This window comes from Perognathus longimembris, chromosome 1 (genome assembly GCF_023159225.1).
Source record: "Perognathus longimembris pacificus isolate PPM17 chromosome 1, ASM2315922v1, whole genome shotgun sequence".
NCBI classification, from domain to species: domain Eukaryota; kingdom Metazoa; phylum Chordata; class Mammalia; order Rodentia; family Heteromyidae; genus Perognathus; species Perognathus longimembris.
The window spans coordinates 34,854,172-34,880,570 of record NC_063161.1 but is presented as its reverse complement, the minus strand read 5'-3'; the positions used below and the strand labels follow the sequence as shown (position 1 = coordinate 34,880,570).

Sequence of the window (26,399 nt, the reverse complement as noted above, 5' to 3'; positions counted from 1 at the left end):
GTGATTAGCTCCGTGAATAGTCCCAGGGCATGATCCAGAACACTCTGTACGGGCTTCAACCCGGCTTGCTTGTTCCAAAATGCCTGGCTCTTTACCGAGGACAAGTGCAGAGGAGTGGCAGGCTTCTGCGGCTGCGCGAGGGTGCTGCAAGACCCCGGGGTTCACCCAGCTCCACCCGGGAAGAGGCCGGAGCCCCGCCCACTTCCACCCTCAGCAAGCTCCACCCCCCAAGCAGTCCCAGGGGGCGCCGCGGTCACGTGACCCGGAGTGTGACGTAGGAGGAAGGAGACGCCATTAGAGGGAGGCGGAGAGGGAACGCTCTTCGCCTTTCCTCCGGGTGCTTGACGTGGTGGCTTCATTTCCCGGACTTTCTCTCGGCCCTTCCAGGCCTCGACCGAGGAGGAGCGGAGCCAGCGGCTGGGTGGGCGGCGGGTGCGGGGCGGGTTGAGCGGGCCGCGGCCCTGAAAGTGTTGTCGTGGCTGTGGGGAGCTCGGTGCGGCTCTCTGGCTCGGGCGGCCGGGCAGCGTCGGGGATGGCTGCGGCCGGCGGCGGGGCGGCGGCGGGCCGAGCCTACTCCTTCAAGGTGGTGCTGCTTGGGGAAGGCTGCGTGGGGAAGACGTCGCTGGTGCTGCGCTACTGCGAGAACAAGTTCAACGACAAGCACATCACCACCCTGCAGGTGCGGACCCCGGGGAGCGGGAGGCGGCGCCTCGGGGCCCCGACCTGCCTGCGGCCAGCCGGACGCCGCCGCCCAGGGCCCTCCAGCCTGTCACCCCTGCGGTCCCGTTGCCTGTCCGAATCCTCCCTGCCAGTAAAATTCGCGTGGGTCCGGGCAGCCTGTAGAAGCCAGGACAGGTTGTGGGGAAGGTAGTGGAAGGGCCCAGAAAAGTCCCCAGGGCTCCCCGGGTGACTGCGCACGTTGGGGAGCCCCTCTCTGTGGGCTGGATTTTCCCTCTTTGATGTACTTCCGCTTGGGCCCTAGGTGTCAGCCACCCTGAAGTCTTTCGGTAGCAGCCCTATTTTTTCTTTCCTTCAGAATTGGGAATTGACGGCGGGTCTGAATTTGCGAACTAGGTGATTTGTAACTTCAGCGCTTACAGATGACTAAGTGTTTATGCAAGTTCCATTTTTTCGGGGGGGTGGGTGGGAAGGAGTCCTGTTTTGGAATCACAGGAATGACAAAAGAACCCTCTCTGGAGGGATTTTGAATTGACCGCTTGCTGGTGCGTTTTACTAGGCCTGTGTGGGTCTGACTTGCGGGTCACTGATTTCTGCGAGGTCGGTCACCCCATGTTGAGACGTCATGTGAAACCTGGCCAGTAGTTGGTCCCCAAATTTAATTCTCCACTGCTACTGTTCATTTTCTTTACCTGTCACGAAGGACTGGATTTCTTCTACAGTTAAATTGACAAAGGATGAAAATGTCATCATTGAGAACCAGGCATTCGAGGGAGTTACTTATGCCCTCTTCTGAAGAAACCAGTTGAGTTAGGAGAAATTTATCCCACTAATTCAGCTTGATCGGTTTGCCCAGAAGCAGTAACATCTAGTGGACTTCTAAGCTTGGTCGTCTAGATTCATTTTAACTAGCTGTGTGATACTGGCTTAATCTTTGTGTCTTTTGTATTTCATTTTTTTTTCTCTCTCTCTCTGTTAAAATGACCATGATAGTATCTAGTGCAGAGGATAAAAGCATTTAGGATGTGATCTTGTGTAAGCAGTCTATTATTACTGTTCCAACTTGCACAATAGAGCTTAATAGGTAATTGTAACACGGATGCTACTTCAGTGGAGTGAATAATCCTCCAGTCGTTGTGACATTTCATGTTCAGTGCTATTATTAAACTACTGAGTCTAGAATTTACAAAGATGCTCTGGTTCAGATTCCATGTTCTATTTTTTACTCTTGTGTTTTTAATCCTATGTAAAGCATAATGTCTGAAGAAGTAAGTATCACTGGTTAAAGGTGCAGGTGATAGCTAAGCTCACCAGAACTCAGGTCTGACTAGATTTAGAGCAGTTAAATTGTCTCTTACCTTGTTATATTGTAACTTAAGTTACATTGAGTCTGGTTGTTAAGCAACCCATTTTGTATTTCCTTACTTTCTTTGATATTCTCATTTTAAAAAGATAATTTAATCCCTCCAATGTGAAAGTTAAATGTCTGTTAATGTACTTATAAAACATCTGCAACACAGCAGACTAAAGATTTTTAAATATGTAGAAGCCATCGCAAACTACACTAGAGAGGCTAAAGTTATGGAAGATTTCCAGTGTCAGAAATCAGTAGTAGTAGAAAGTAAGGACACTTGCTGTCCTGAGGTCCATTACTAGACATGTCTAATATCCAACAAGTTATTCTGATTATAAAGCCTATGTACTTTTTGGGCCTATTTCTGCTTCTGAATCTTGGCTTCATATGACATCCCTTGTGATAGTTGAAGATAGCTATCACATCCCCTGAGTCTTATCTTCTCTTGGGTAAACAGCTCTATTCCCTACTGGGTCTCCAGTGACTTTATATTTTAAATCTATTTAAACATCCTATTTAAAAACTTCTTATTAAAAACATCCTATCAAAAATCCTATTTTGACAGCTCATTTCTTCTAGACAGTTTTTAATCAGTTTTCCCTCCTTTTTTCTTCTGTAGGTTGTTTAGACAGATGTTGCCATAGGCTGGCTACAAACTCATAATCCTGCCTTGGCATCCAAAGTAGCTGGGGTTACAGGCAAGCACCACCATCCCTAGTTTATGAACTTCTTAAATAGGATTCCTTGAGCTGTATAAATGATTATGATTCTGGTTTTAACTTAGCCAAGAAGTGCACATTGTCACTTGTATTGATAACACTTCCACCACTGAAGTAGAAAAGATTCTATGAGCTTTGGGGGCAGCTGTCCACTATAATATCTTCATCTTAATTGCCTCAAAAGGGCATTATATCCTTCAGATCCTGTTTTGAACTTTAGTAATTAATTTTAGTAGTAATTTTGCTTTTTTTTTCTTTTTTGGTCCCCACTATATTTGACCTGGCCTTGATTTGTTCCACTGTTTAAAGTCATAGAAAATCTTAATTCTGTGATTCATGGAACGTTGATTGTACTACTGCAAGCTAGAAACAGGGTTGGGTGAAAATAAACCTGCTGTATAGATTAGTAACATTTTAACTTTGTCACCTGAAGATTTGAGGAAGAATGCTTTCAGTGTTCTCGATTATTAATGGAATGTTGTACATATTCATGATAATGGAAGCAGAAAACCATTTAAGACCAAACTTCATGGGTTACTGCCTAGTGGACCAAAATCCTCAGTGAAATTAAAACATTTGTTCCAGCATTAACATTTTGCTGTAAGTTCATCAGTCTTGCTCAAAGATTATCATGAGATGCTTTGTCAGATGTTTACAGAGGACACAATATATGGTTTCTGCAGTACCCCATATTATATGATGTGCTAGGAAGAGAGAGAGGGCTTTGAAGTTAATCTTGATTTTTAATTTTGGCTCCTTCATAGCCATCCCAATCTTGGCTATATCTATCAAATGGGAATGCATAACTCATAGGTCCTTTATGTGGATTATATGGTCAGCCAATCATGTAAGACCTCTAGCACTATGCTAGGATAACACATTTATTTATTTTTAATGCTGGGAATCAAACTCATGTTTTTATACGCATTAGACAAGTGCTGTGCCATTAAGCTACATTCCTGCATTGTTTGCTAAATGTTTGTTACTGATAGAATAAGATAGTTCCCACCTTCTCGCCTTCCCTTCCTCCCACCTCCCTCCCTCTCTCCTTCCTTCTTTCTTTCCTTCCTGTCGTGTGTATGTGTGTGTGTGTGTGTGTGAGAAATGGCCATGGGTTTAATATTACTTGAATTATTTGGAGAACCCATGTTGTCTCTGAGAGATTTTAAATAATGTTTACAGATAGACATGTATTTTGGCTGGAAGTATGTGGTTCAGATGGTAGTAAAGTCCCTGATGTCAAACCCCAGTAATCGGGGGAAATACAGAGAAAAGAAGAAAAGGTGTGTGTGTGTGTGTGTGTGTGTGTGTGTGTGTGTGTGTGTGTGTGTGTTTAGTCAGACTGGTGTGTTTACCTATAATCCCAGCATTCTAGAGCCTGAGGTAGAAAGATCATGACTTTGAGGATAGCCTGGGATATATAGAGATCCTGTCTCAAAAACAAACAAAAAATGTTGTCTAGTATGTGTACAGCCTTGAGCTTGAGTCCTAGTATGGCGAAAAACCTAAAAAATACATATAACATATATAACTCCATTTTAGAGTTTGGGGTAAAATTGACATTTCTGAAATTCATCTTAAAAACTAGATGATCTTTGCAGCCAAGTGCTAATGGATCATGCCTATAATCCCAGTTGGTTCATGCCTATAATCCTATCTACACAGGAGGTTAGGATCTGAGGACTTTAGTTCCAAACCAACTGTGGTAGACAAATGTGAGGCTCTTTCCCCCAGTTAAACAGCAAAAAACCCTGGAAGTGGAGATGTGGCTCAAGTAGTAGAGCGTCAGCCTTGAATGAACACATTAAGGAAGAACTCAAGGCCCTGAGTTCAAGCCCCATTGCTGGGGTGCATATGTGCATGCATGCACACACAAATTTTGTTTGCTGTGATTTTGTATTTTAGTACTCTCCCTTGATTATTGTGGTGTAATCTATTTTTATTGTAAGGGTGATGTACAGAGAGGTTACAGTTACATAAATAAGGTAGTGAGTACATTTCTTGTTGAACAGTGTTACCTTCTCCCTAATTTTTTTTTTTTTTTGCCAGTCCTGGGCCTTGGACTCAGGGCCTGAGCACTGTCCCTGGCTTCTCTTTGCTCAACGCTAGCATTCTGCCACTTGAGCCAAAGTGCCACTACTGGCCGTTTTCTATATATGTGGTGCTGGAGAATGGAACCCAGGGCTTCATGTATACGAGGCAAGCACTCTCTCTACTAGGCCATATTCTCAGGCGCTCCTCCCTCATTTTCTCCCTCTTTCCCTCCCCCACCTTGGTGAAATCTTGTAGACAAATTCTCTGACCAGCACTTGAATGCTCCAAACTTCCCTGTGTGTGTTTAAAATTGATTTGAAGTTTTGATAAACTGGATAAAGATAAGACAGTTGGGGGGCTGGGGATATAGCCTAGTGGCAAGAGTGCCTGCCTCGGATACACGAGGCCCTAGGTTTGATTCCCCAGCACCACATATACAGAAAACGGCCAGAAGCGGCGCTGTGGCTCAAGTGGCAGAGTGCTAGCCTTGAGCGGGAAGAAGCCAGGGACAGTGCTCAGGCCCTGAGTCCAAGAGCCAGGACTGGCCAAAAAAAAAAAAAAAAAACCAAAAAAAAAACCAAGACAGTTGGAAGAAGAATTACTGTTTCTATCTATGGAATTTAATAAGCAATATTATTAACTAATGAATTCTAGATATACTTATTTTATACCTATCATGCCAGCATTGTGGAATATAAAGATGACTACTCTTAAAATTTTGACCATCAGTTAATTTTTATTCCCACTTGGTTCTTAAAGATTATGCCATTTCAGTTGTAATCACTTCCTGTGCTGGGTGTGTCTTCTTTGTGTCTACACTCCTGGGAGATTATTTCCTTTTCTTGTGCTTTTTTCTTCCTTATTGAAAGTACTTATTGAAAATTATGCACTCTAAGAGTGGCTTCGGTTATCTTTTTTTCACCAATCTGTAAGAAGTAACATAATCAGAATATTCATCTTCCCTTTTAGGGTTCTAACTGAAATTCTGTGTGTCTGCTTCCTGAGTGTGTAGAGTAGGTAGGTGCCTGGTATTTGATTAACAAATTGCTATTGTAAGGTTGACTGGACAGGGATTATTCTGAGTTTGGTACATGAGAAAACTAAGATACAGATCAAATTTCCAAGATCTTAAAAACAGAAATGGCATACCATTTTTCTGGGGTATGGTTGTATGTGTGTGTATTCCTTATATTTACCTTAACGTCTTAAGCAAGACTTGGCAGTTGGTTTTATGCTTTGTGTCATAATCTGTGGTGTAGAAATCTTGTGTTCTTGTTGGTAAGATTTGTATTTTGAATATCTAAAATGCCCTTAATGTCTGAAATACCTTATCTTTCCCTCTCCTCTTCCCTCATCCTACTAAATAGTCCCACAGTTATACATATCCATGAATATGTCTTTTAAGTCTAGCTTCCACATATAAACAAAACATACAATATTTGACCTTTTGAGCTTGGTTTGCTTCACTCAACATAATGTTCTCTAGTTCCATCTCTTTTTCTGAAAATGACACGATTTCATTTTTCTCATGGCTGTGTAAGACCAGAATTCAACTGTGGAATATATGGAACATGTGTACCATATCTTTTTTCAATCCATCCATCTACTGTTAGACACGTCAGCTGGTTGTATAGTTTGGCTATTGTGAACAGTGCTTTGATAAGCATGGGTATTCAGGTATCTATTTCCCCCCCTCCCCCAGCCTGGGCACTGTCCCTGAGCTCTTCAGCTCAAAGGTAGAGAGAGCTCTACCAGTTGAGCCACAGCGCCACTTGCAGTTTTCTGAGAGCTCTATTGGAAAAAAAGAGTCTCACAAACTTTCTTGCCCTTTCCTGCCCAGGCTAGCTTTGAACCTCTATCTTCAGATCTCAGCCTCCTGAGTAGGTAGGATTATGGGCATAAGTCACTGCCATCCAGCTCAGGTACCTTTCTTGTATATTGATCTATTTTCCTTTGGATACATGCCCAGTAGTGGTATGATAGTGTTATAAGGAAGGTCTATTTTTAGTGTTTTGGGGTATTTCAGTACTAATTTCCATAGTGGTTGTACTAGTTTACATTCCCACCAACATTGTATGAGGGTCCTTTCCCCACATCCTCACCCCTCATTTTTTTCAGTTGTTTAAGTAGTTGTACAAAGGTGTTTCCATTTAACAAAATACTTTATGAATACAGTACATCTTGATCAATGTTACCCCTTTCATTGCCATTCTGACTTGAGTAAGGTGCAACTTTAGTGTTGTTTTGCTTTGCATTTCCATTGGGGCTAGGGATGTTAGACATCTTTTTCATTTATCTATTAGCCATTTGCATTTTTTCCTCTGAGAACTGTCTTGTTTGATTCACCTAATTTATTTGAATTATTTGTTCTTTTGCTGTCTAATTTATTGATCTCTTGGTATATTTGGATATTAATCCTTTGTTGAATAGCTGGCAAAGATTTCCTTGTATTCTATAGGTTGTCCCTTGGTAATTATTTCTTTAACTGTGCAAAGCCTTTTTAACTTGATGTCGTCCTATTCTTATTCTTGTTTTCTTGGGTAATTGGAGTTCTATTCAGAAAATTGCTTGGGCCAATAACTTCCTGAGTTTTTCCTTATTTAGGTTTCCAGTCTTACTTTGAGTTCTTTGACAATTGGAAGTTGATTTTTATACTAAATGGGAGATAGGGATCAAATTTCCCTCTCCTACAAGTGAATAACAAATTTTCTCAGCAGCATTTGTTGAAGAGATTTTCTTCTCTAAAGTCTTTGTTTTTAGCTTCGTTGTTGAAAATTACATAGCTCTAGCAGTGTGGTTTTATTACAGGATCTTTCATTTGGCCTGTTTTTGTGCCAGTATGATTCAGTTATTTTTGACATGGGGTCTCACATTTTAACCTGGGCCTTCTTAGGTCTTAATCCTCTTTCTTATGCTTCCTACATAGCTAGGATGACAAATTCCAAAGTTCCTTCATGTTTTTGTTGAGATGCAGGTCTCACCTTTTCCTTCAGCTGCCACAAACTGCAGTCCTTCAATAAGATTATAGGCATGAACCATCATGCCCAGCTTCCATTTTCTTGTGTAAACAGATTTTTTGAGAGGTAGAAGTGGGGGGAGGGGCGGAGGAAGAGATGATCATCCACTATTATTTTGGAAAAGATGTTGGGTAAATGACAGCCTAATAGTTGTTAATTTTTAATTTTTTTTTTTGTGCCAGTCCTAGGGCTTGAACTCAGCCTAGGCACTGTCCTTGATCTTCTTTTTGCCCAAGTAGCACTCTACCACTTGAGCCACAGTTAAACTCTGGCTTTTTGGTGGTTAATTGGAGCTAAGAGTCTCACAGACTTTCTTACCTGGGCTGTCTTCAAATGTCAGTCCTCAGATCTCGACCTCCTGAGTAGCTAGGATTACAGGCATGATCCACCTATGTCTTGCCTAAATGGTTAATTTTTTAATACTACTAAAGTTTGGAAGGTGAAATCATTGATGTGGAATTACTAGTGTTATTACTCAGTGTTGGAGGAGCAGGGTAGAAAATACGTCACTGTTTTGATCCTTATTACTTTGTGCCATTACAGAGATTATTTTTGGAGGTAAGTTGGTGTCTAGGAACACTTACTGTCCATGTGATTGACTGTCTGGTTAAGAAATGTATGAATGTTTTAACTAGACAGCTTTGTAAGATGGAAAAAATCATTGTGGAGTGAGGCCAGGCTTTCACCCACTTATAACACTAGCTCAGTTGTCTTGACCTTGACTGAATCACAATATTTCTTTTTTTTTTTTTTTGCCAGTCCTGGGCCTTGGACTCAGGGCCTGAGCACTGTCCCTGGCCTCCTCTTCTTGCTCAAGGCTAGCACTCTGCCACTTGAGCCACAGCGCCCCCTCTGGCCGTTTTCCATATATGTGGTGCTGGGGAATCTAACTGAGAGCTTCATGTGTAGGAGGCAAGCACTCTTGCCACTAGGCCATACTCCCAGCCCCATCACTATATTTCTTTAAATCTCAAATTTACAACTGTAAAATAGGGATAATTAGCTACTTCTCAAAGGGTTGTTGCGAACATTAAATGGAAATCCCAATCAAGACCTTGGCACATAGTCCGTATTTTCCCCCTCCTTTCCAACAATCATAGAACCTTATGGATTGCTATTTGATATCTCTTTCCTCCTTTTTTTCTTTTAGTTAAGAGACCAGAATTCAAACTTGGTACCTGCTGCTGCTTTTGCTTATTGAGTAGCACTTTACCAACTGAACTACTCTTCCAACCTCTCTCCTCTTTCTGAGATTTTACCAAGTCATTTATATCTGACATTTATATATCTCTTGATAGTATAGAAATTCCTTTCACTGTGCATGTGAACAGCTTTCTCAAGTGTGTTTTCATGGCTTGCTTTAGATTCTTTTTTTTGCCAGTCCTGGGGCTTGAACTCAGGGCCTGAGCACTGTCCCTGGCTTCGTTTTGCTTAAGGCTAGCACTCTGCCAACTTGAGCCACAGTGCCACCTCTGGCCTTTTCTATATATGTGGTGTTGAGGAGTCCAACCTAGGGCTTCATGTATATGAGGCAAGCACTCTTGCCACTAGGCCATATTCCCAGCCCTGCTTTAGATTCTTAAGTCTTCCAACCACAGCTCCACTTCCAGATTTTAGGTGATTAATTGAAGATCAAAGTCGTATTGACTTTGAACTGCAATCCTCAGATCTCAGCTTCCTGAGTAGCTAGGATTACAGGCATGAGCCACCAGCACCTGGTTGTTGTTTTCATTTCTGTGACATTAGTACGTAGGATTATTGTTAGATATATGTTAAAACAGTTGAATCACATAAATGCAGAGCTATTTGGAATAATACTGGTCACCATATAGCAAGAATACTACCAGTATATCTTAGAAATATCTTTAGACTTTTTCTATCAGTAAAGAAGGTGACATCAAATTAAATACTGTAGGAAAACATTTGTTCACAATATAGATGGGGGAGGGACTAAGAAAAAGTACTTAACTATTCTCTTGATGTATTTTTTTTTTTTTTTTGCAATGCTGGGATTGAACCCCAGGGCCTGGAACATGCTAGGCAGTTGCTCTGCCACTGGTCTACACCTATAGGTCTTCTTGTATTATTTCTGTGTATATGTGCGCATGTGTTTGTGTATGTGTGTGCGCACGCGTGTGTGGTAATACTGGAGCTTGAACTCAGTGCTTACATGCTGTTTCTGAGCTTTTTGCTCAAAGCTGGCTGGCATGGAATCATGATACTCAGAATCTCAGCCTTCTGAGTAGTTAGGATTACCGACATGAGTTACTATTGTCCATCTTGTGGTTTTTAAATAACTTGTTCATAAAGGAAAATGTATGTTTTTCTTTAAGGTAAGAATGTAAATAATGCTCTGTCTTTAATGAAAGTAAAGTTTGGTCGTGAACAAAAAGTGATTACTTTTTGTCTCAATATATAGTTATGATAAAGAAAATTATTTTGTGTGAAACATTATTTAATGTATGTTTTTCTTTTCTTAGGCATCTTTCTTAACAAAGAAGTTAAATATTGGTGGAAAAAGAGTTAACCTTGCTATATGGGTAAGTTTAACATTTTAAAAGTGTATTCTAATAACTAATTAGCTCAAGAAATAGAAGTTTGAATTACTACATTTTTAGAAAACTAGGGCTAGACAGAGAAATATTTTTATCAAAAAATACAATCTTGTTAATAATTACATTTGAATACAATTTTATTTGTTTGTTTATTTGCTAGTCCTAGGGCTTGAACTCAGCCTGACCACTGTCCTTGGCTTCTTTTTGCTCAGGGCCAGCACTCTACCACTTGAGCCACTGCGCCAACCACTTCCAGCATTTTCTGTATATGTGGTGCTGAGGAATCTAACCCAGGGCAGGGCTTCATGTATGCTAGGCAAGCACTCTACCACTAGGCCACATTCCCAGCCCCTGAATACAATTTTATTATATTTGAATGTTGCTATCAAAACTTTTCATCCATAAAGTATCAGCTCATGGATTCTACTTCAGAGAGAGGCCAAGGGTGGTAGGACAGTCGGCCTCTCCCCTTCATGTACCATGTTAGTCTTATAGGGCAAGGGTAACACAGTAGCATACCTGTTAGCAAGTAGTCCTATTACATGCTCTTTTTATGTCTGTTTTCCTGTGTGGGGAACCTGAATTTAGGGCAGGGCTTATTTCTGGTTTATAACTCAATGTTGGCCATTTTGATTCAATGGCAAATGGACTTCCCCCCCCCCTAATTTATGCATTTATTTTTATTCATAGGGGGGGAGGTTGCTGAAGAGGAAAGCTGAAAAGGGAAATGTACCTTTGTATAACAGTAAAACATGGTATAATGCTTATAATGACTTAAAGCGGTTTTTTTGGGTAACCTATTTTGTTTCTTCTAATATTGTTTTGAATTAATCTGTAACTATGCTTTGCTTTTGAGTTAATCAAAAGTTTTATTGTTAGAGCTAGGAATATGGCCTAATGACAAGAGTGCTTGCCTCGTAAACATGAAGCCCTGGGTTCGATTCCTCAGCACCATGTATATAGAAAAGGCCAGAAGTGGCTCTGTGGCTCAAGTTGGCAGAGTGCTAGCCTTGAGCAAAAAGAAGCCAGGGACAGTGCTCAGGCCCTGAGTTCAAGCCCCAGGACTGCCCCCTCCCCCCGCAAAGTTTTATTGTTCCTGTGTATCAGTGGCTCATGCCTGTAATCCTAGCTACTCAGGAGGCTGAGATATGAGGATCATGTTAAGAAGCCAGCCTGGGCAGGAAAGTCTGTGAGACTCTTATTTCAGAAAGAGCTGGATTTGGAACTGTGGAAGCACTAACCTTGAACAGAAAAGCTCAGGCACAGCACTCTGGCCCTGATTTCAAGCCCCAGGACACACGCACGCGTGCACACACACACACATACACACACACACACACACACAAACACCCACGAGAAAAATTTATTGTAGTTATAGTAACAGACATTTTTTCCTTTCTGATCTAATAAACATCTGTTGCTTTATTTAGGATACAGCAGGTCAAGAGAGATTCCATGCATTGGGCCCAATTTACTACAGAGATTCAAATGGAGCTATTTTAGTTTATGATATAACAGATGAAGATTCTTTTCAGAAGGTATTCTGTTTATTTATTTTATTTTGGTGGGGTTGTTAGGTAGCTTAAGCAGAACACTGATTTTTCAAATCTTTGTTTCGTTGTATGATTCACTTTTAAAAATTTCTAAGCTATAAAGTATACAATATAAAGTGTAAGTGGTGACCAACTTGTTTCTATTGTAATATTTAATTCATATTAATCCATATGTGGTAATTAGTACATTATTGCATGGCTTTCTCAGATATTTGGAAAGGGAAATAATTGAAGTTCAACTTTAGAAAAATACAGTATCTTTGTTTTTCCTTCTTTAATAAAAAACATCCAACTATACATTAAAAGCACCTGGAAAGTTGGTGTGACTGCATGGATTTTCTCACTATAAAGAAGTAGCAGAAGGAAGAACGAAATCAAGTTTAAGTTCTTTCTTCCCATTGTATATTCTAGAGGATAAAATTTAAAAGGAAACTCTAGCAAGTGTTTCCTTTTAAAATTCCTTTCCTTTTTTTCCCCTCTTGGAAAAAAAAACTTCTCAAATATCATAGGGAAGTTTTATCTGTTTTGGCCTGGCTAGACATGTTGGTGCATGCCAGTGAATTGCATGTACAATAATGCATCTGTTTGAGAGCAGAGATAGGAGGATTCTGGTTAACAGTCACCTAGGGAAACAAATTGAGATTCCATCTCAACTGAGAAATTGGGCATGATGGTACATGCCTGTAATCTTAGCTACATGTGAGCATTAGGTAAGAGGACAACTGTCTAAGTCAGCCCAAGACAAATATGAGACCCTATCTGAAAAATTAAAAAATATGAGATAAAAAATATGAGACTCTGTCTGAAAAATAATTAAATAATAGAGGACTGGGGGTGTGGCTCAAGTGGCAGAGCACCTGCCTAACACGCATGCAGCCATGAGTTCAAATTCATACGTTCAAAAATTGCAACTAGGGCTAGGAATGTGGGATAGTGGTAGAGCCTAGCATGCATGAAGCCCTGGGTTCAATTCCTCAATATCATGTAACAAAAAAGACCAGAGGTGGTGCTGTGGCTCAAGTGGTAGAGCACTATTCTTGAGCAAGAAGCTCAGGGACAGAGGCCAGGCCCTGAGTTCAAGCCTAAGGACTGGCAAAAATAAATAAATAGATAGATAGATAGATAGATAGATAGATAGATAGATAGATACCAAAAACTAATTACCATTAAACTTCTGAAAATTCATCATGGAATAGGTTATTCACTTGACCTGTCCTCCTAAAATCTTTCTTGACCAAATTAGTTAGCAATGTGCAACAAAAGGGAGTAATTCCCAAGGCTTAATCTTTTCTTGGAAATTATTTACTTATTTAGTTGGTTGTTTTTAATCCACTTTTTTCACAATTAAGCCTAATGGAACATTTTATACAAGTTAGCTTTTGGATTATTAGTGAGAGAAAACAACCCAAGGAGTAGGAAAATGAGATACTAAGTTGCTTGCTAATGTATGATTTTTAAGTTTTAATTTTTAAGATTTAATGATTTGGGGGCTGTTGTTTGGTGCTATTTTTCCTTTTTAAAAAATAGTTTTCTGAATTTTTCCATAAAAAGAAATGGCTTAAGTATTTTATTGGTAAAGATAACGACATTTTTTTAGGTTGGAAAATGGTCAGTTACTTATTGCTGCATACCCCAAAACATTGGTGTTTTGAAACAATGATTTATTTCTTAGGATTTTGTGGGCTGACTAGACAGGTCTTTTACTGTTTGTCACAGCATGGAGTCACTTAGAGCTGTATTGAACTAGGAATGTGACTGGGACTAGAATGTCCAGAAAGGACTGGTTCTCCTCCATATGGCTTCTCATCCTACCTGGTACTCATAATTCTTCATTCTAGCCTAAGCTTTTTATACCACAATTGGATTTTTATAAAGCTAGAAGCTGCCAGGACTTCTTTGGGGTTAAGTCTGGGGTAGACATGATATTTCATTTGCCACATTCTCATGAGTAGAGCAAGTTATAAAACTTGTCAAATTCAAAGGTTGGAAATTTGACTGCCACTTAATGTAAAGAGAAAAATCTGTGGGGCTGGGGATATAGCCTAGTGGCAAGAGTGCCTGCCTCGGATACACGAGGCCCTAGGTTCGATTCCCCAGCACCACATATACAGAAAACGGCCAGAAGCGGCGCTGTGGCTCAAGTGGCAGAGTGCTAGCCTTGAGCGGGAAGAAGCCAGGGACAGTGCTCAGCCCCTGAGTCCAAGGCCCAGGACTGGCAAAAAAAAAAAAAAAAAAGAAAAGAAAAATCTGTGACTGCCTACCCACAAAATGTATGGGAACATTGGGATGCCTATGGAGGAAAGTTTAGTTAGAGATGAATAGTAATTTTTAAATTTTATTTTTTTAGAAAATTAGTAGATGGTTGAACCATATATATAAGGAGTAGAATAATACATGGTTGGATTCTGCTGTGTTTCTTTGGAGTTGATACAGATTTTATATATAAGTACTGTCATTGTTATGCGAAACCAACTAAATTTAATGCTTTGAAAACTTTATAAATATATGTGACTGAACAAAAAGATAGAGCTATACTGAGAAAATTAGGCTTCGGTTCATTACCTAGATATGTTGAGCATAATAATTACATTTGCTTTTCTAAAGATTTTGGGTTTACTAAAGACAGTTCCTCTGCATTCTTGCAGAGAATAGAAGTATGGAACTGTAACATTTGTACCGTAGGACCAGATGCACAGTAAGTGCTTACCACATACGTGATTTTTTGAAACTTAGAGATAATGTGTGACTTTTCTTGAGGAAGGCGTATAGATCTGAGATTTGATGTCAAACAGATTAAATTTTATTACAAGACAGGGAGGCTGGTGTCCTAGTGTATTTTTTTCTTAATATCTTGTTCCTATTATTTTGTATTATAATATTTAAAAGGATGAATGATATTAAAAAAGTGAATTTGCTTAATTTCTCTCTGTTCACTCTGCTGTGTGTGCTTTCAGCTGTGTCCACTGTTGTGCTTCATTCATAGTAGAATCAGTAGAATCATAGTAGAATCAGTTTTTCTGAGCTGTCCAGTACTGGTTGTTCTCTGCTAGGGGATGATAGTGTCTGGAGACACTTTGAGTGTCATCACTAGAGGATGCTGTTGGCATTTAGTTTGTGTAGGATACTTCTACTGGTGGGCTAAGGATGTTGCTAACCTATCACATATTATACAACACTGACCCCACAAGGACTATCTCAGCCAAAGTGTCTATAGTGCCAAGATGGAAAAATGTTACTGTCTACTAAATAATGAAATTTTATTGTGCAACGTGTTTTTTTGGTGCCCATATGCATTTTTTTTCACTTCTGTGTATGACAGAGAAATTCTTAGGTGCTCTGTTTAGCAACCAATTTGTGTATTAAAGCCCATGGCTTCCTAAGTCCAAGTGACCCTAGTTACAAACATTTATTATCAGAGACTGAACTTTGGATTGACATACTTTTATTTTGGCAATAGCTTTGAAGCTATGGAAAATTTATTTTAAAAATGTAGTTAAGGTGCATTGTATATACTCATAGATACAGAGAAGTATCTTTCCATTGTGTGTATTTATGTGGTTTGCAATGTAAACTCAATAAATGATCCATTAGGGGCTGGGAATATGGCCTAGTGGCAAGAGTGCTTGCCTCCCATACATGAAGCCCTGTGTTCAATTCCCCAGCACCACATATACAGAAAACGGCCATGAGTGGCGCTGTGGCTCAAGTGGCAGAGTGCTATCCATGAGCAAAAAGAAGCCAGGGACAGTGCTCAGGCCCTGAGTCCAAGGCCCAGGACTGGCAAGCAAGCAATCAATCAATCAATCAATCAATAAATAAATAAATAAATGATCCATTAGTGTGTTATTCCTAGTAATAACTAAACACAGCTATTAGATAAAATTTTAAGATATCTTGACCCTGTTGCATTTTTAGGTGTTATAATAGTGATTTGAAGATTTATCAAATACTTTTTTGTACATACAGGTAAAAAACTGGGTCAAAGAATTACGAAAAATGTTGGGAAATGAAATCTGTTTATGTATAGTTGGTAAGTATCATTCATTCTTCTAAGGTACCTTATATTTCTTTAATGTTTTATTAAATACATAGCAAAAAGTAACTCCTGTTTTAAAGTGATATAAGAAAGGAAGAATTTTGTCATTTTAATATTAATATTTCAAATAATTGAGGATTTGGAGGTCATTTTCTGTATTCTATACTTCTAGGAATTCATTTAGGGAACCAATGAGAAGGTAAATCCATTAAGCTCCAGGTTCACTAGTCTTGCTTCCGTTTAACCTTTACTTTTTCACATTGTTCTTAGAAAAAGAGTTTAAGAAGTACTTTAAAATAAAATTAAGGCAAAAGACCTAAGACAGTGTTCTTGTTCTATGCACTTTATTATATGTATTGAAAAAGAAATATATCTTCAAGTAGTTGTACAAAGGGGGTTCAATTCAGTATGCCAATTTGGGTACAATGAATCTTAATAAATGCAACTCCTTCTATCATTCTCCTCCATCTCCCAACCATGCATACCCTCAAGTTACCTAGAATCATTTCCTATCTGTATATTAAATGTTGTGACTGCACTTACCCAGCCTTTATCCATTCATCAGCCTCTGCTCCCCTTGATTTCACCTTCCCCCTCGACGTTTCAGCTTCCTAGTTTTCATTGCTAAACTGTGAGATTGTTTGAAGCAGTTATGCCATTACAAACCTCCCTTGCATATACCAAACTTTAGACAGTTGTTTATGTATATGCGTATGATCCTGTATATGTTTTTTTTTTTTTTTTTTTTTGCCAGTCCTGGGGCTTGGAACTCAGGGCCTGAGCACTGTCCCTGGCTTCTTTTTGCTCAAGGCTAGCAATCTGCCACTTGAGCCACAGTGCCACTTCTGGCCGTTCTCTGTATATGTGGTGCTGGAGAATTGAACCCAGGGCCTCATGTATACAAGGCAAGCACTCTTGCCACTAGGCCATATCCCCAGCCCTTGTATATGTTTTTATGTATTATAATTTAAATCTAATTTCTGCATTCAAGAGAAAACATGTGCCCTTTTCTCTCCGAGCCTGACTTAATATAATTTTTGCTAGGTCTGTTCATTAAACTGCAAATGATACAATATTATTCTTCCTGATGGATGAATAAAATTCCATTTTGTGTGTGTGTGTGTGTGTGTGTGAGTTTGTGTGTACATTTTTAAAAATTCATTCATTGTGGAACATCTGGTCTGTTTCCATATCTTGGCTGTGGTGAATAGTACAGCAGTGAACATGGTTTGTGCAAGTGTCTATACCGGGTCCTAATTTGTTATCTTTTGGATAAATACCAAGGAAGAGTATTGCTGGATCATAGGATATTTCTGTGTTTAGTTTTTAAAGGAATCTCTACACAGCCTTCATTAATACACTAATTTACATTTCTAACAATGAACTGTATGCATTTTTGAATCAAGGACAAATTTTATCTTCAAACATACCGGTAGATCAAGATCCTAAAGGTAATGAAAGTTGCTAATAGAAGAAAAAAAGACCTCTAGAACTCCGCTTTATTTATTTATTTATTTATTTATTTATTTATTTATTTATTTATTTATTTATTTATTTATTTATTTATTGAGGGGGCAGTCGTGGTTCTTGGACTCAGGGCCTGAGCACTGTCCCTGGCTTCTTTTGGCTCAAGGCTAGCACTCTACCTCTTGAGCCACAGCGCCACTTCTGGCCGTCTTTTGTATATGTGGTGCTGGGGAATTGAACCCAGGGCTTCATGTATACGAGGCAAGCACTCTTGCCACTAGGCCACATTCTTAGCTCTAGAACTCCGTTTTTAAATGTGAAGAATTTCTCTTAGGTTTCCTTTTTCCTCTAGATTGTGTATGTAATTTGGTGATTACTGAACAGTTGAATGTACTAGAATCTGTGTGGTATACTCAGCAGACATTATTTCATGAAATCTTGATGACGCTGGAAGGGGTACATATATATATATATATGCTGAATTTTGGACTTACATATTTTCTTGTCCAATGTTAGGCAGTCAGAGGTGGAATCTGAGATGAAGTCTTCCAACCTCTGTGCTTATGTCTTAGTTCTTACAATATATAGTTTCAGTTTGTTTTCTCTTCCTTCCTGTGTGTCTATAACAGTAAGAATGATCATGAGAAACTAGGATAGTTATAGTGGAGGATCAAGATGGTATGGGGGGAAGTAAGAGAATGGAGTGATCAGTGTTAGGGAAACTTTGCATTTAACCATATATAATTTTTATTTCTTGAATCTTGACACATGGATGGGTAAGTTTACAATCTCATACTAGTGTACAAATCTGGGAAGAGGCTAGGTTCTTGGTCTAGATTCTTAGGTTAGATAGCAGGAATGGGATAATAATAGATCATATAGTTCCAGGTCAGAGCTGGAGCTAGTCACTAGTGGGGTTTGCATGGCTTTGTATGGCATTATGGTATTTTCCAAGAGTCTAAAGTGGCCACAGGAAACTAAACATTTAGTTTTGAGATTCTGTCATCTTTCTATGAGAGAAATAACTAAACTGTACATAATACTTTGTCTTGTATATAAGTTTATCTGACTTGGGGAAGGTAAAGAGAGAATCACAGAAACGGTGGGACAAAGGGTGAACCAATGCAACAGTGATACTCACTAGACACTGTGTTGGAAATGAACTTTACAACTTGGGGGGAGGCAGTAAGGAGGAGGGAAAACAAGGAAAGGGGGTAACACTGCTCAAAAAGAACTGTACTTATTACCTTATTTATGTAATTATTATAAAAAGGGCTTGTTACAAGGTCACAAATTGACGATCAAAAACATTAACTGGTTTAAGTATGCATATGAACCGATGTATTTTTTCATGTTTTATATTTATAAGGTAGTTTAAGAATAATGAGTCTGTTTTAAGACTGGTTCATATTTTTTCAGTTCAGTCAAAAATCTTAACATTTCAATTTGTGAAGAAACAGTATTAGGTTTAGTAGCCTACTGGAACCAAGTGGGATCAAATACTTCTAATGTTACATACAGTTTATTAATGATTCAGCATCGAATATAAAAAGTCTTCCCTCTATCAGCAAGTATGACACAAGGATTTTACTTTGAATTCAGAGTTGTAACCGTTCTGTGAGTTCATTTATCATTGATCCTGAACTTGCATTACATATCATTGCGTATCAATAGTATAACATGGTGAACATGATTTTAAAAAGGAGTGGGGAAGTTTCCCCCCCTCCCAAATATGTATTAAGTAAGAATCTCTGTGTGGTACAGTAAAATTTATTTACTCCTTTTCACTAAACCTTTTTTCCACAAATTTTCTCCCTTGGTACTAGAATTTGAATTTAGATCTTTTGCTTATTTAAGCAGGTTCTCCACTGCTTGTACTAATCTCTACAAGAATTTTTCCTATGTCAAACAAGCCCTCTGCCATGGAACTATATATCCTTAATCCCTTCCATATTCTTAATTCAAATACGTACTTTTAACTAAGATACATTTAAAATTTTTTTTCTTTTGTTTCCACTATTCTTGTTAGCAGGACTCTCCCTCCCCAGCTCTGCACATGCATTCCTATGCATTGATGTACTAAGGACTAGGATTCCCTAGAGAATCTAAATAAACTTACATTCTTAGTAAAGTATAAACATTTTAAAAGGAAAAAAAAATTCTATATTCCCCAATTAACTTAAAACCAGTCAAGTAAACCATGAGTACGGTGAATTTACAGTTTGCTAAAATATGTTAGGCTAGTCTATTTGTTTTTGTGATTTTCATAGTATCTTTTCAAGTATATGCTTTCTTTGGTGATTGTCTTTAGCCTACTAGCAAGCCCCCTTTGTAGTTGCAATTATGCAATCCTGAAGCAGAGAGGTGCCTCAAAGCCTTATTTTATTTTAGAAAGAATGCAAAAGCTAAGCCAGGCATTAATGGCTCAATCCTAGCTGTTCAGAAAGTTGAGATCTAGAGGATAGCAATTCCATGTAGTTGAAGCAGAAAGTCCAAGAGACTCCATCTTCAAAAATAACCAGCAAAAAGCCAGACTGGGGACATGGCTCAAATGGTAGATTGCAAGCTAAACAAAACAGCCAAACAAGCATGAGGCCCTGAGTTTAAAGCACTAAATGCAAAGAAGAAAAAAAAAGACTGAAGACTAAAAAAGGCTTTCAGCTTTAGAAAGTTGTCAGGAAGTAGGCCAGTTTTCTGTGATATAGAGACTGTACTAGCAACCATTGTGAGTAGTGACTGTTAAAAAAAATAGTAACGATGACTTCATTAGTGGAGGATTTTTAAAAGACTAAAACTAAACTAAAAAGTAGATTTTAAACTTGTTACCTTAAATATGTAATCGTTTATTACCTAATTTATTAAAATTAGTCGTTTACCATTATTATATGATAAAGCAAGGTATGAATGCCTGCTATTTTCAGTAGACTTACTGATTTGATATTCGTTGATGATTCTAGTCAAATGTAGAAAATGAGGCTTAAAGATCTATAAAAAAAATTCATAGGAGTTCTAGTTAATTTCTCTCTGTAAGGAGATAGTTCTATTTTACTTTAGAGACAGAATGTTGTACTAGTTTAGTGGAGCCACCTGCCACCAGATGGTGCTGAATTTCTGGACTTGTATTTCTTGGTTCTAAACATTTTATCTTTCATTGAGTCCTTACTTTAATGAAATTTATATAAAATTATGTTCAGAACTCTGTAAGGTCCATGGATGAACATGATCATAATTGTGTGGGTTCTTCTTTTATGAAAACATTTATTGGATGTGTCTTTCCTTACATTATTTTTGCCTATACTCGTCTTAGTTATCTTTAAGACTGTGTACAGCCACCTTACGTACCTTCTTTGTGGTATTCAATAAGGAATCTGTATTTGAAAAGGTCTATAGATGTTCTTGTAGCTTTTAAGCTTAATCTTGCCTTGTTTTTATTGTCTAAGGAGACCTAAACTTATTTTCTATAATTTATAGTCTGTATGATATATATATGTTTGTGTGTGTATTAAGTTCTGCCACCAAGTTATTAAAATTGTTTCTTAAACCATCCAGTTTTTCTTACTGTAATACGGAGTGCTTAATCCACACAGTTTTAATATTTACATTAACCATCTTATATTTTCCAGAAAACTTTAATACTCTTCAGGTCCAAGAGACTAGCCTAACATATTTTAGCAAACTATAAATTAGCCATACTCATGGTTTACTTGACTGGTTTTAAGTTAATTGGGGAATATAGAATTTTTTTTTCCTTTTTAACTGTTTATACTTTACTAAGAACATAAGTTTATTTAGATTCTCTAGGGAATCCTAGTCCTTAGTACATCAATGCATAGTGCCCATCTCTATAGGAAAAGTGGTTCTTTAGACAGGCTGAAACTTAGGTAGGGTATGCATTGGCCTGTGTGCAGGAGGATGAGACATTCATTGTGACAGTCTGGAGCAGTCTTCACACCTTGGAGGTTAATTGTAGAGCTTTAAGACATAGAAGTCTGACAGAAGTTTGTATTATTGGATGATTAAAATGGCAATCAAATATTTTGAGTTGGCTTAGTTTTATTTCAAAAAAAAGTACCAGTACTAAAGTGAGCATTTTTTTTTCCAATTAGGTAATAAAATAGACTTGGAAAAAGAAAGACATGTTTCCATTCAAGAAGCAGAATCGTAAGTATCATGCGCTCAACCCTTTTGCTTCCCAGTAGAAGTCTTCCTGTTTGTACAGTGTGCTTTATCACTTAAATGTTTATGAAACCCTTTAAAGTAGATGGGACTATTAGATTCAGTGAAGCATGTTTAAATTGGTAGTTTTTGGAGTTTGGGCAATATTTAAAGGTATAAGAGGGGCTGGGAATGTGGCTTAGTGGTAGAGTACTTGCCTAGCATGCATGAAGCTCTGGGTTCAATTCCTCAGCACCAGATAACAGAAAAAGCTGGAAGTGGTGCTATTGCTCAAGAGGTAGAGTGCTAGCCTTGAGCAAAACGAAGCCAAGGATATTGCTCAGGCCCTGAGTCCAGGCCCCAGGGCCAGGAATGGATGGATATATATATACATATATATACATACATATATGTGTGTATATATATACTATGTATATATGTATATATACTATGTATATATACATATGTATATGTATACATATGTATATATATACTATGAGAAAATTCATAATCAAATATCAGTAAATCATAAAAGTTTGAAAACTATGAGTTCTAGATTACTGTAGAAAAATTTCAGGTCCTGTTTGTGTCATTTAAAATTTAGTTCAGTGTGTAGAGAAGTTAAACATCTATATAGTCTTAATTTTACTAAACTTGGGTGAATTAGTAAGTCATTGAGAGTAAATGGATATCACTAAAATCACTGCTCTGAAAACTTGGAAGTGTTTTGCGTTGGTCACTGATTTCTTTTTTTTTTTTTTTAAGATATGCAGAGTCTGTGGGAGCAAAACATTATCATACTTCAGCCAAACAAAACAAAGGAATTGAGGAACTCTTTCTTGACCTTTGTAAACGTAGGTATATTCAGATTTGGTGTGTTTTAAAATGGCTTGTTTAAAAGAAGTATTTGTAATGTTTTTAAAGTAATATGTTACAAAATTTCTGTTAATGGGTATATTGATAATTTTTGAAATTTTTATTCAATACTTTTAACTAATTTTTAAAAATACTAAATACCTACTTTAGCCCTGCTATAAGAAGGAACTAGTGGCTATGAAATCACATATACAATATGTGATAAGTGTCTATACAATATATACATAATTAGAATTAATGGAATAAAACATTGAGTTACAATAGTCTGTTGCAGTGGGCAGACCTTTTTTAGATTATCATTTGACAAATTAGTGGAACAACTAAATCTTTAAGCATTTATTATCTTCAACATGAAAGAGCAGAAGTTTCAAATTTCAATTTCTGATTTATCTGTTTTTCTTTTGCAGTTTGTGGGTTTTGTCTGTTTTGAAAAATCTTTGTCTAAAGCCAAAATCTCAAGATATTTCTCCTGCAAAACTTTGTACACCATGTCTTGTAGAAATTTTGTTCTATGTTTGTAGTCCAGTATATAATTAATTTCATTTGGCTTTTGTGTAGTTTTGAAGTATGACTAAGGTTTGTATTTTACATATAAATATCCTGTTCTGATAATGTATTTGTTCAAAGCTAAAAAAATATTTTTTTTTCCTCTACTGCTGCCCATTTAAACCACCAGGTATTGTGCTTGCTGCTTGCAACTAGGTTTTTTTTGTTGTTGTTGCTGTTTTGGGTTTTTTTGTTTTTTTGCCAGTCTTGGGGCTTGGACTCAGGGCCTGAGCCCTGTCCCCTAAAAAGGCTAGCACTCTACCCCTTGAACCACTTCCAGCTCCACTTCTAGCTTTTACTGTTTATGTTGTGCTGAGGATTTGAATCCAGGGGTTGATGCATGCTAGGCAAGCACTCTACCAGTAGGCCACATTCCCAGCCCTTAACTAGTTTTTGAAACTTACAGGAAAAGCAATTTCAATGAGTTGACACAGCATTCATTATATTCAACTTCTTTTTTTTTTTTTTTTTTTTTTTTTGGCCAGTCCTGGGCCTTGGACTCAGGGCCTGAGCACTGTCCCTGGCTTCCTTTTGCTCAAGGCTAGCACTCTGCCACTTGAGCCACAGCGCCACTTCTGGCCATTTTCTGTATATGTGGTGCTGGGGAATCGAACCCAGGGCCTCATGTATACGAGGCAAGCTCTCTTGCCACTAGGCCATATCCCCAGCCCCTCAACTTCTTTTTTTTAATCGCAAGCGGTATCCTAAAATTACAGCAAGAGAAAACTCTAGATTGTAGTTACTAATAATTTATTGTTTCTCTTTTTTCCTAGGAATGATAGAGACAGCACAAGTGGATGAGAGGGCAAAGGGCAATGGCTCTAGTCAACCAGGAGCTGCCAGGCGAGGTGTACAGATTATTGATGATGAACCTCAAGCCCAGAGCAGTGGAGGAGGGTGCTGTTCTTCTGGATAACTGTTCATGCCTAAGAATTTAAAAACAAAACTGTGGATCATTGCCCTCAACATGAAGACTGCCATATTCCAAGTCACATTATTTTACCAATGGAGTTCTAGAATTAACAGTATTTTAAATTACGTTTATAACACTGCAGAGACCTTAAGTGCTAAACTTAGTGGAGTTTGTGACCAGAGAATTGGCATTTTCTACAAATGTTAACAAAGCAATTACCAATGGCCTTTTACATTTTTTTCTTTAATGAGGAATAATATGCATGTAGAAAAGACATACTTAAAGGCTTCATTTATATTCTTTTAAATCAAATCTTTATTTAATAACTTATATATGTTGTTGGTATGGTATACATTTTTTGCAGTTCTTTGTATTTTGTGGTAGTTTGAATTGTATCACTCCTAAACAGCAAACTTTTTTTTTGTTTTGTTTTTTGGTTTTTGATTAGCAGATACCTGAAGTACTATTTTTGCAGGGTTTGCACAGACCCCTAACTGTCTACTACTTTGATATAATCTATATCCATCCTGTATGCTGAGCTGGTTGTAAATTACATATTAAATATTTTATCTGCTTTTACCAAGCGCAAGGTGCAAAAGTATATACGGTAGTTTCATTGATGACTGTAAAGTGGATTAACATTTGGAATAATGCCTAAGCTTTTTGACTCTGTTATAAAGATCATTACTTCCCTTCACTTTTGTCTTAACTTGAAAGTGGCGTGTTTCACACATATTTTACTTGAATTATTGCTGTTGTCACTTTTTTTTTCCTATGTATTTTTAAGATGGAATAGCATTTGCCTTTTGGTGTTGGTTTCTCTTTTCTTTCTGTCTCTGTTTTGTTTATTGATTTTGTTCATTTGTTCTTTCTAAAAGAAAAGATGACTTCTCCTGAGGTGTTTTTTTTTTTTTTTTTTTCCCCCAGAATGGTTACATTCGAAGAATTGGAATGGTACATGTTAAATTTAAGGTACACAACAGTTTTAGTTTCCCTTTAGGCTTTCTATGAGATGGGATCACTGACATGAGAAGAGAGAAAGAGGTTCCAGATAATACCCACTAAGAGTCATTCATATGGCATGTTATGCTAGTTTCTATTCTTCAGTAGCATTTTTAGATTCCTTGTTAGCAAGCCATTGCTTGTCAGAAATGATCACAGTTCTTTCTCATTTTATAAGAGCTGTCCTTCTGAGTTGCTGTAGAGGGAGATACAGTTATAAGGAACACTGGAAAGATTTATTATAAGATTATTATATTCTTGTATACTTTGTAAATTAATCCCATAGTAGTTCTTTTTCTTTAGTATTGACAGAAATTTGTTAATTTTAGTAGAATTAGGCATTGCTCAGAGAAGGAACACAGATTGTGGAAATTAACATCAACTGTTCTTGTTTTAATATATATATTTTTCCATTTCTATCATGCTTGGAAAACTAGTAAATTTTCTGTGTAAGGTAAAATTGAATGGTTCCTGGATTTTCTTATAAGCAGTGTATGCAATAAAGCTGTTAGCATGAACAGTTACGAGGAGGTAAAGAGGTTTTAGGTACTACCATATTTTTAAGTTAATAACTTTCCCAAATGGATTAAAAGTTGAATGACTTGACACTTGGTAAAGTTAGGATTTTTAGCTTAGTATTAAGCGTTCTGTGAGCTTTCACTTTACATTAATAATGTCCTTCCCAAACTCACACTGACCTTTGTTATGTATATCTGAAGGAAGAGTGGAGAGAGTCAGGAAGATAAGCTGAAATTGTCTTTTACTCTCTTGGTTTCCTATGAAGTTAGTTTTTATTCTGGGATTCAGAGGAGCAGCAGAAATCATGAGTCACAGGAAAAATTGTTTTTGCCCCTCTGGCTGGTTTAGGATGAGTAAAGAAAGCTGCCATTCCTATTGTTATAGATGGGATACAATCTCTTTGATGGAGGGAAACACATTTTCTAGAATAGTGATGACACTGGGGTTTGTTTAAAAAAATCTGATAATTGGAGAACTGTACTTCAGTTTTTTATGCTCTTTTAATTGTACACATTTATACAAAATAAATTTAATATAGGAACCTTTGCCCCAAGATGCCAGATGGTTATTGGTAAGGCATAAATTGTTCTCCATATTACTTTTTTTTTTTTTGCTCTCCCTTGTTACTATATTTTTTTCTTCAACCTCAAGCATTTTAGTCTCTTTTTATAAAAACAACCCTTTTATTCATACTACTTAAATAGCAACATAGGTATAACTGGTTTTAAAGCCTGAGAACCGTTAAGTAGGACTCCTGTGAAAGGGCTATGAATAGGGCCAGTGAATTAAGTATACAAGAGGAAGATAAAAAGATGATAAGCCAAAACTGAGGAAGTTTTTATTCATCCCTGTAATGTGTCATTTATGTTCCTGTCCTAATATAATTGTGTTATTAAGAAGAGAACACAAGTTATGGTGTTATGTATTAAAAATAGTAGCTAGATAGGACAAAAGTTTTTTTAAGTAGTATGTACA

General features: G+C 37.7%; 1 protein-coding gene across 1 annotated transcript; it reads left to right on the top strand.

Moving 5' to 3' along the window:
• The first annotated feature begins 280 nt into the window (after positions 1 to 280).
• Positions 281 to 24,721, top strand: Rab21 (RAB21, member RAS oncogene family). The gene is made up of 7 exons (XM_048359364.1): positions 281 to 679; positions 10,283 to 10,342; positions 11,788 to 11,895; positions 15,877 to 15,940; positions 21,520 to 21,574; positions 22,334 to 22,422; positions 23,764 to 24,721. Exons 1-7 carry the CDS (start codon positions 533 to 535, stop codon positions 23,904 to 23,906), a joined length of 666 nt encoding a protein of 221 aa, XP_048215321.1. The 5' UTR covers positions 281 to 532; the 3' UTR covers positions 23,907 to 24,721.
• Positions 24,722 to 26,399: the final 1,678 nt, after the last annotated feature.

Coding starts and splice junctions, on each gene's coding strand:
- Rab21 (XM_048359364.1), top strand. CDS start 533: ATGGCTGCGGCCGGCGGCGGGGCGGCGGCGGGCCGAGCCTACTCCTTC. Junction 15,941..21,519: donor AATCTGTTTATGTATAGTTG/GTAAGTATCATT, acceptor TTTTCCAATTAG/GTAATAAAATAGACTTGGAA. Junction 22,423..23,763: donor CTTTCTTGACCTTTGTAAAC/GTAGGTATATTC, acceptor CTTTTTTCCTAG/GAATGATAGAGACAGCACAA.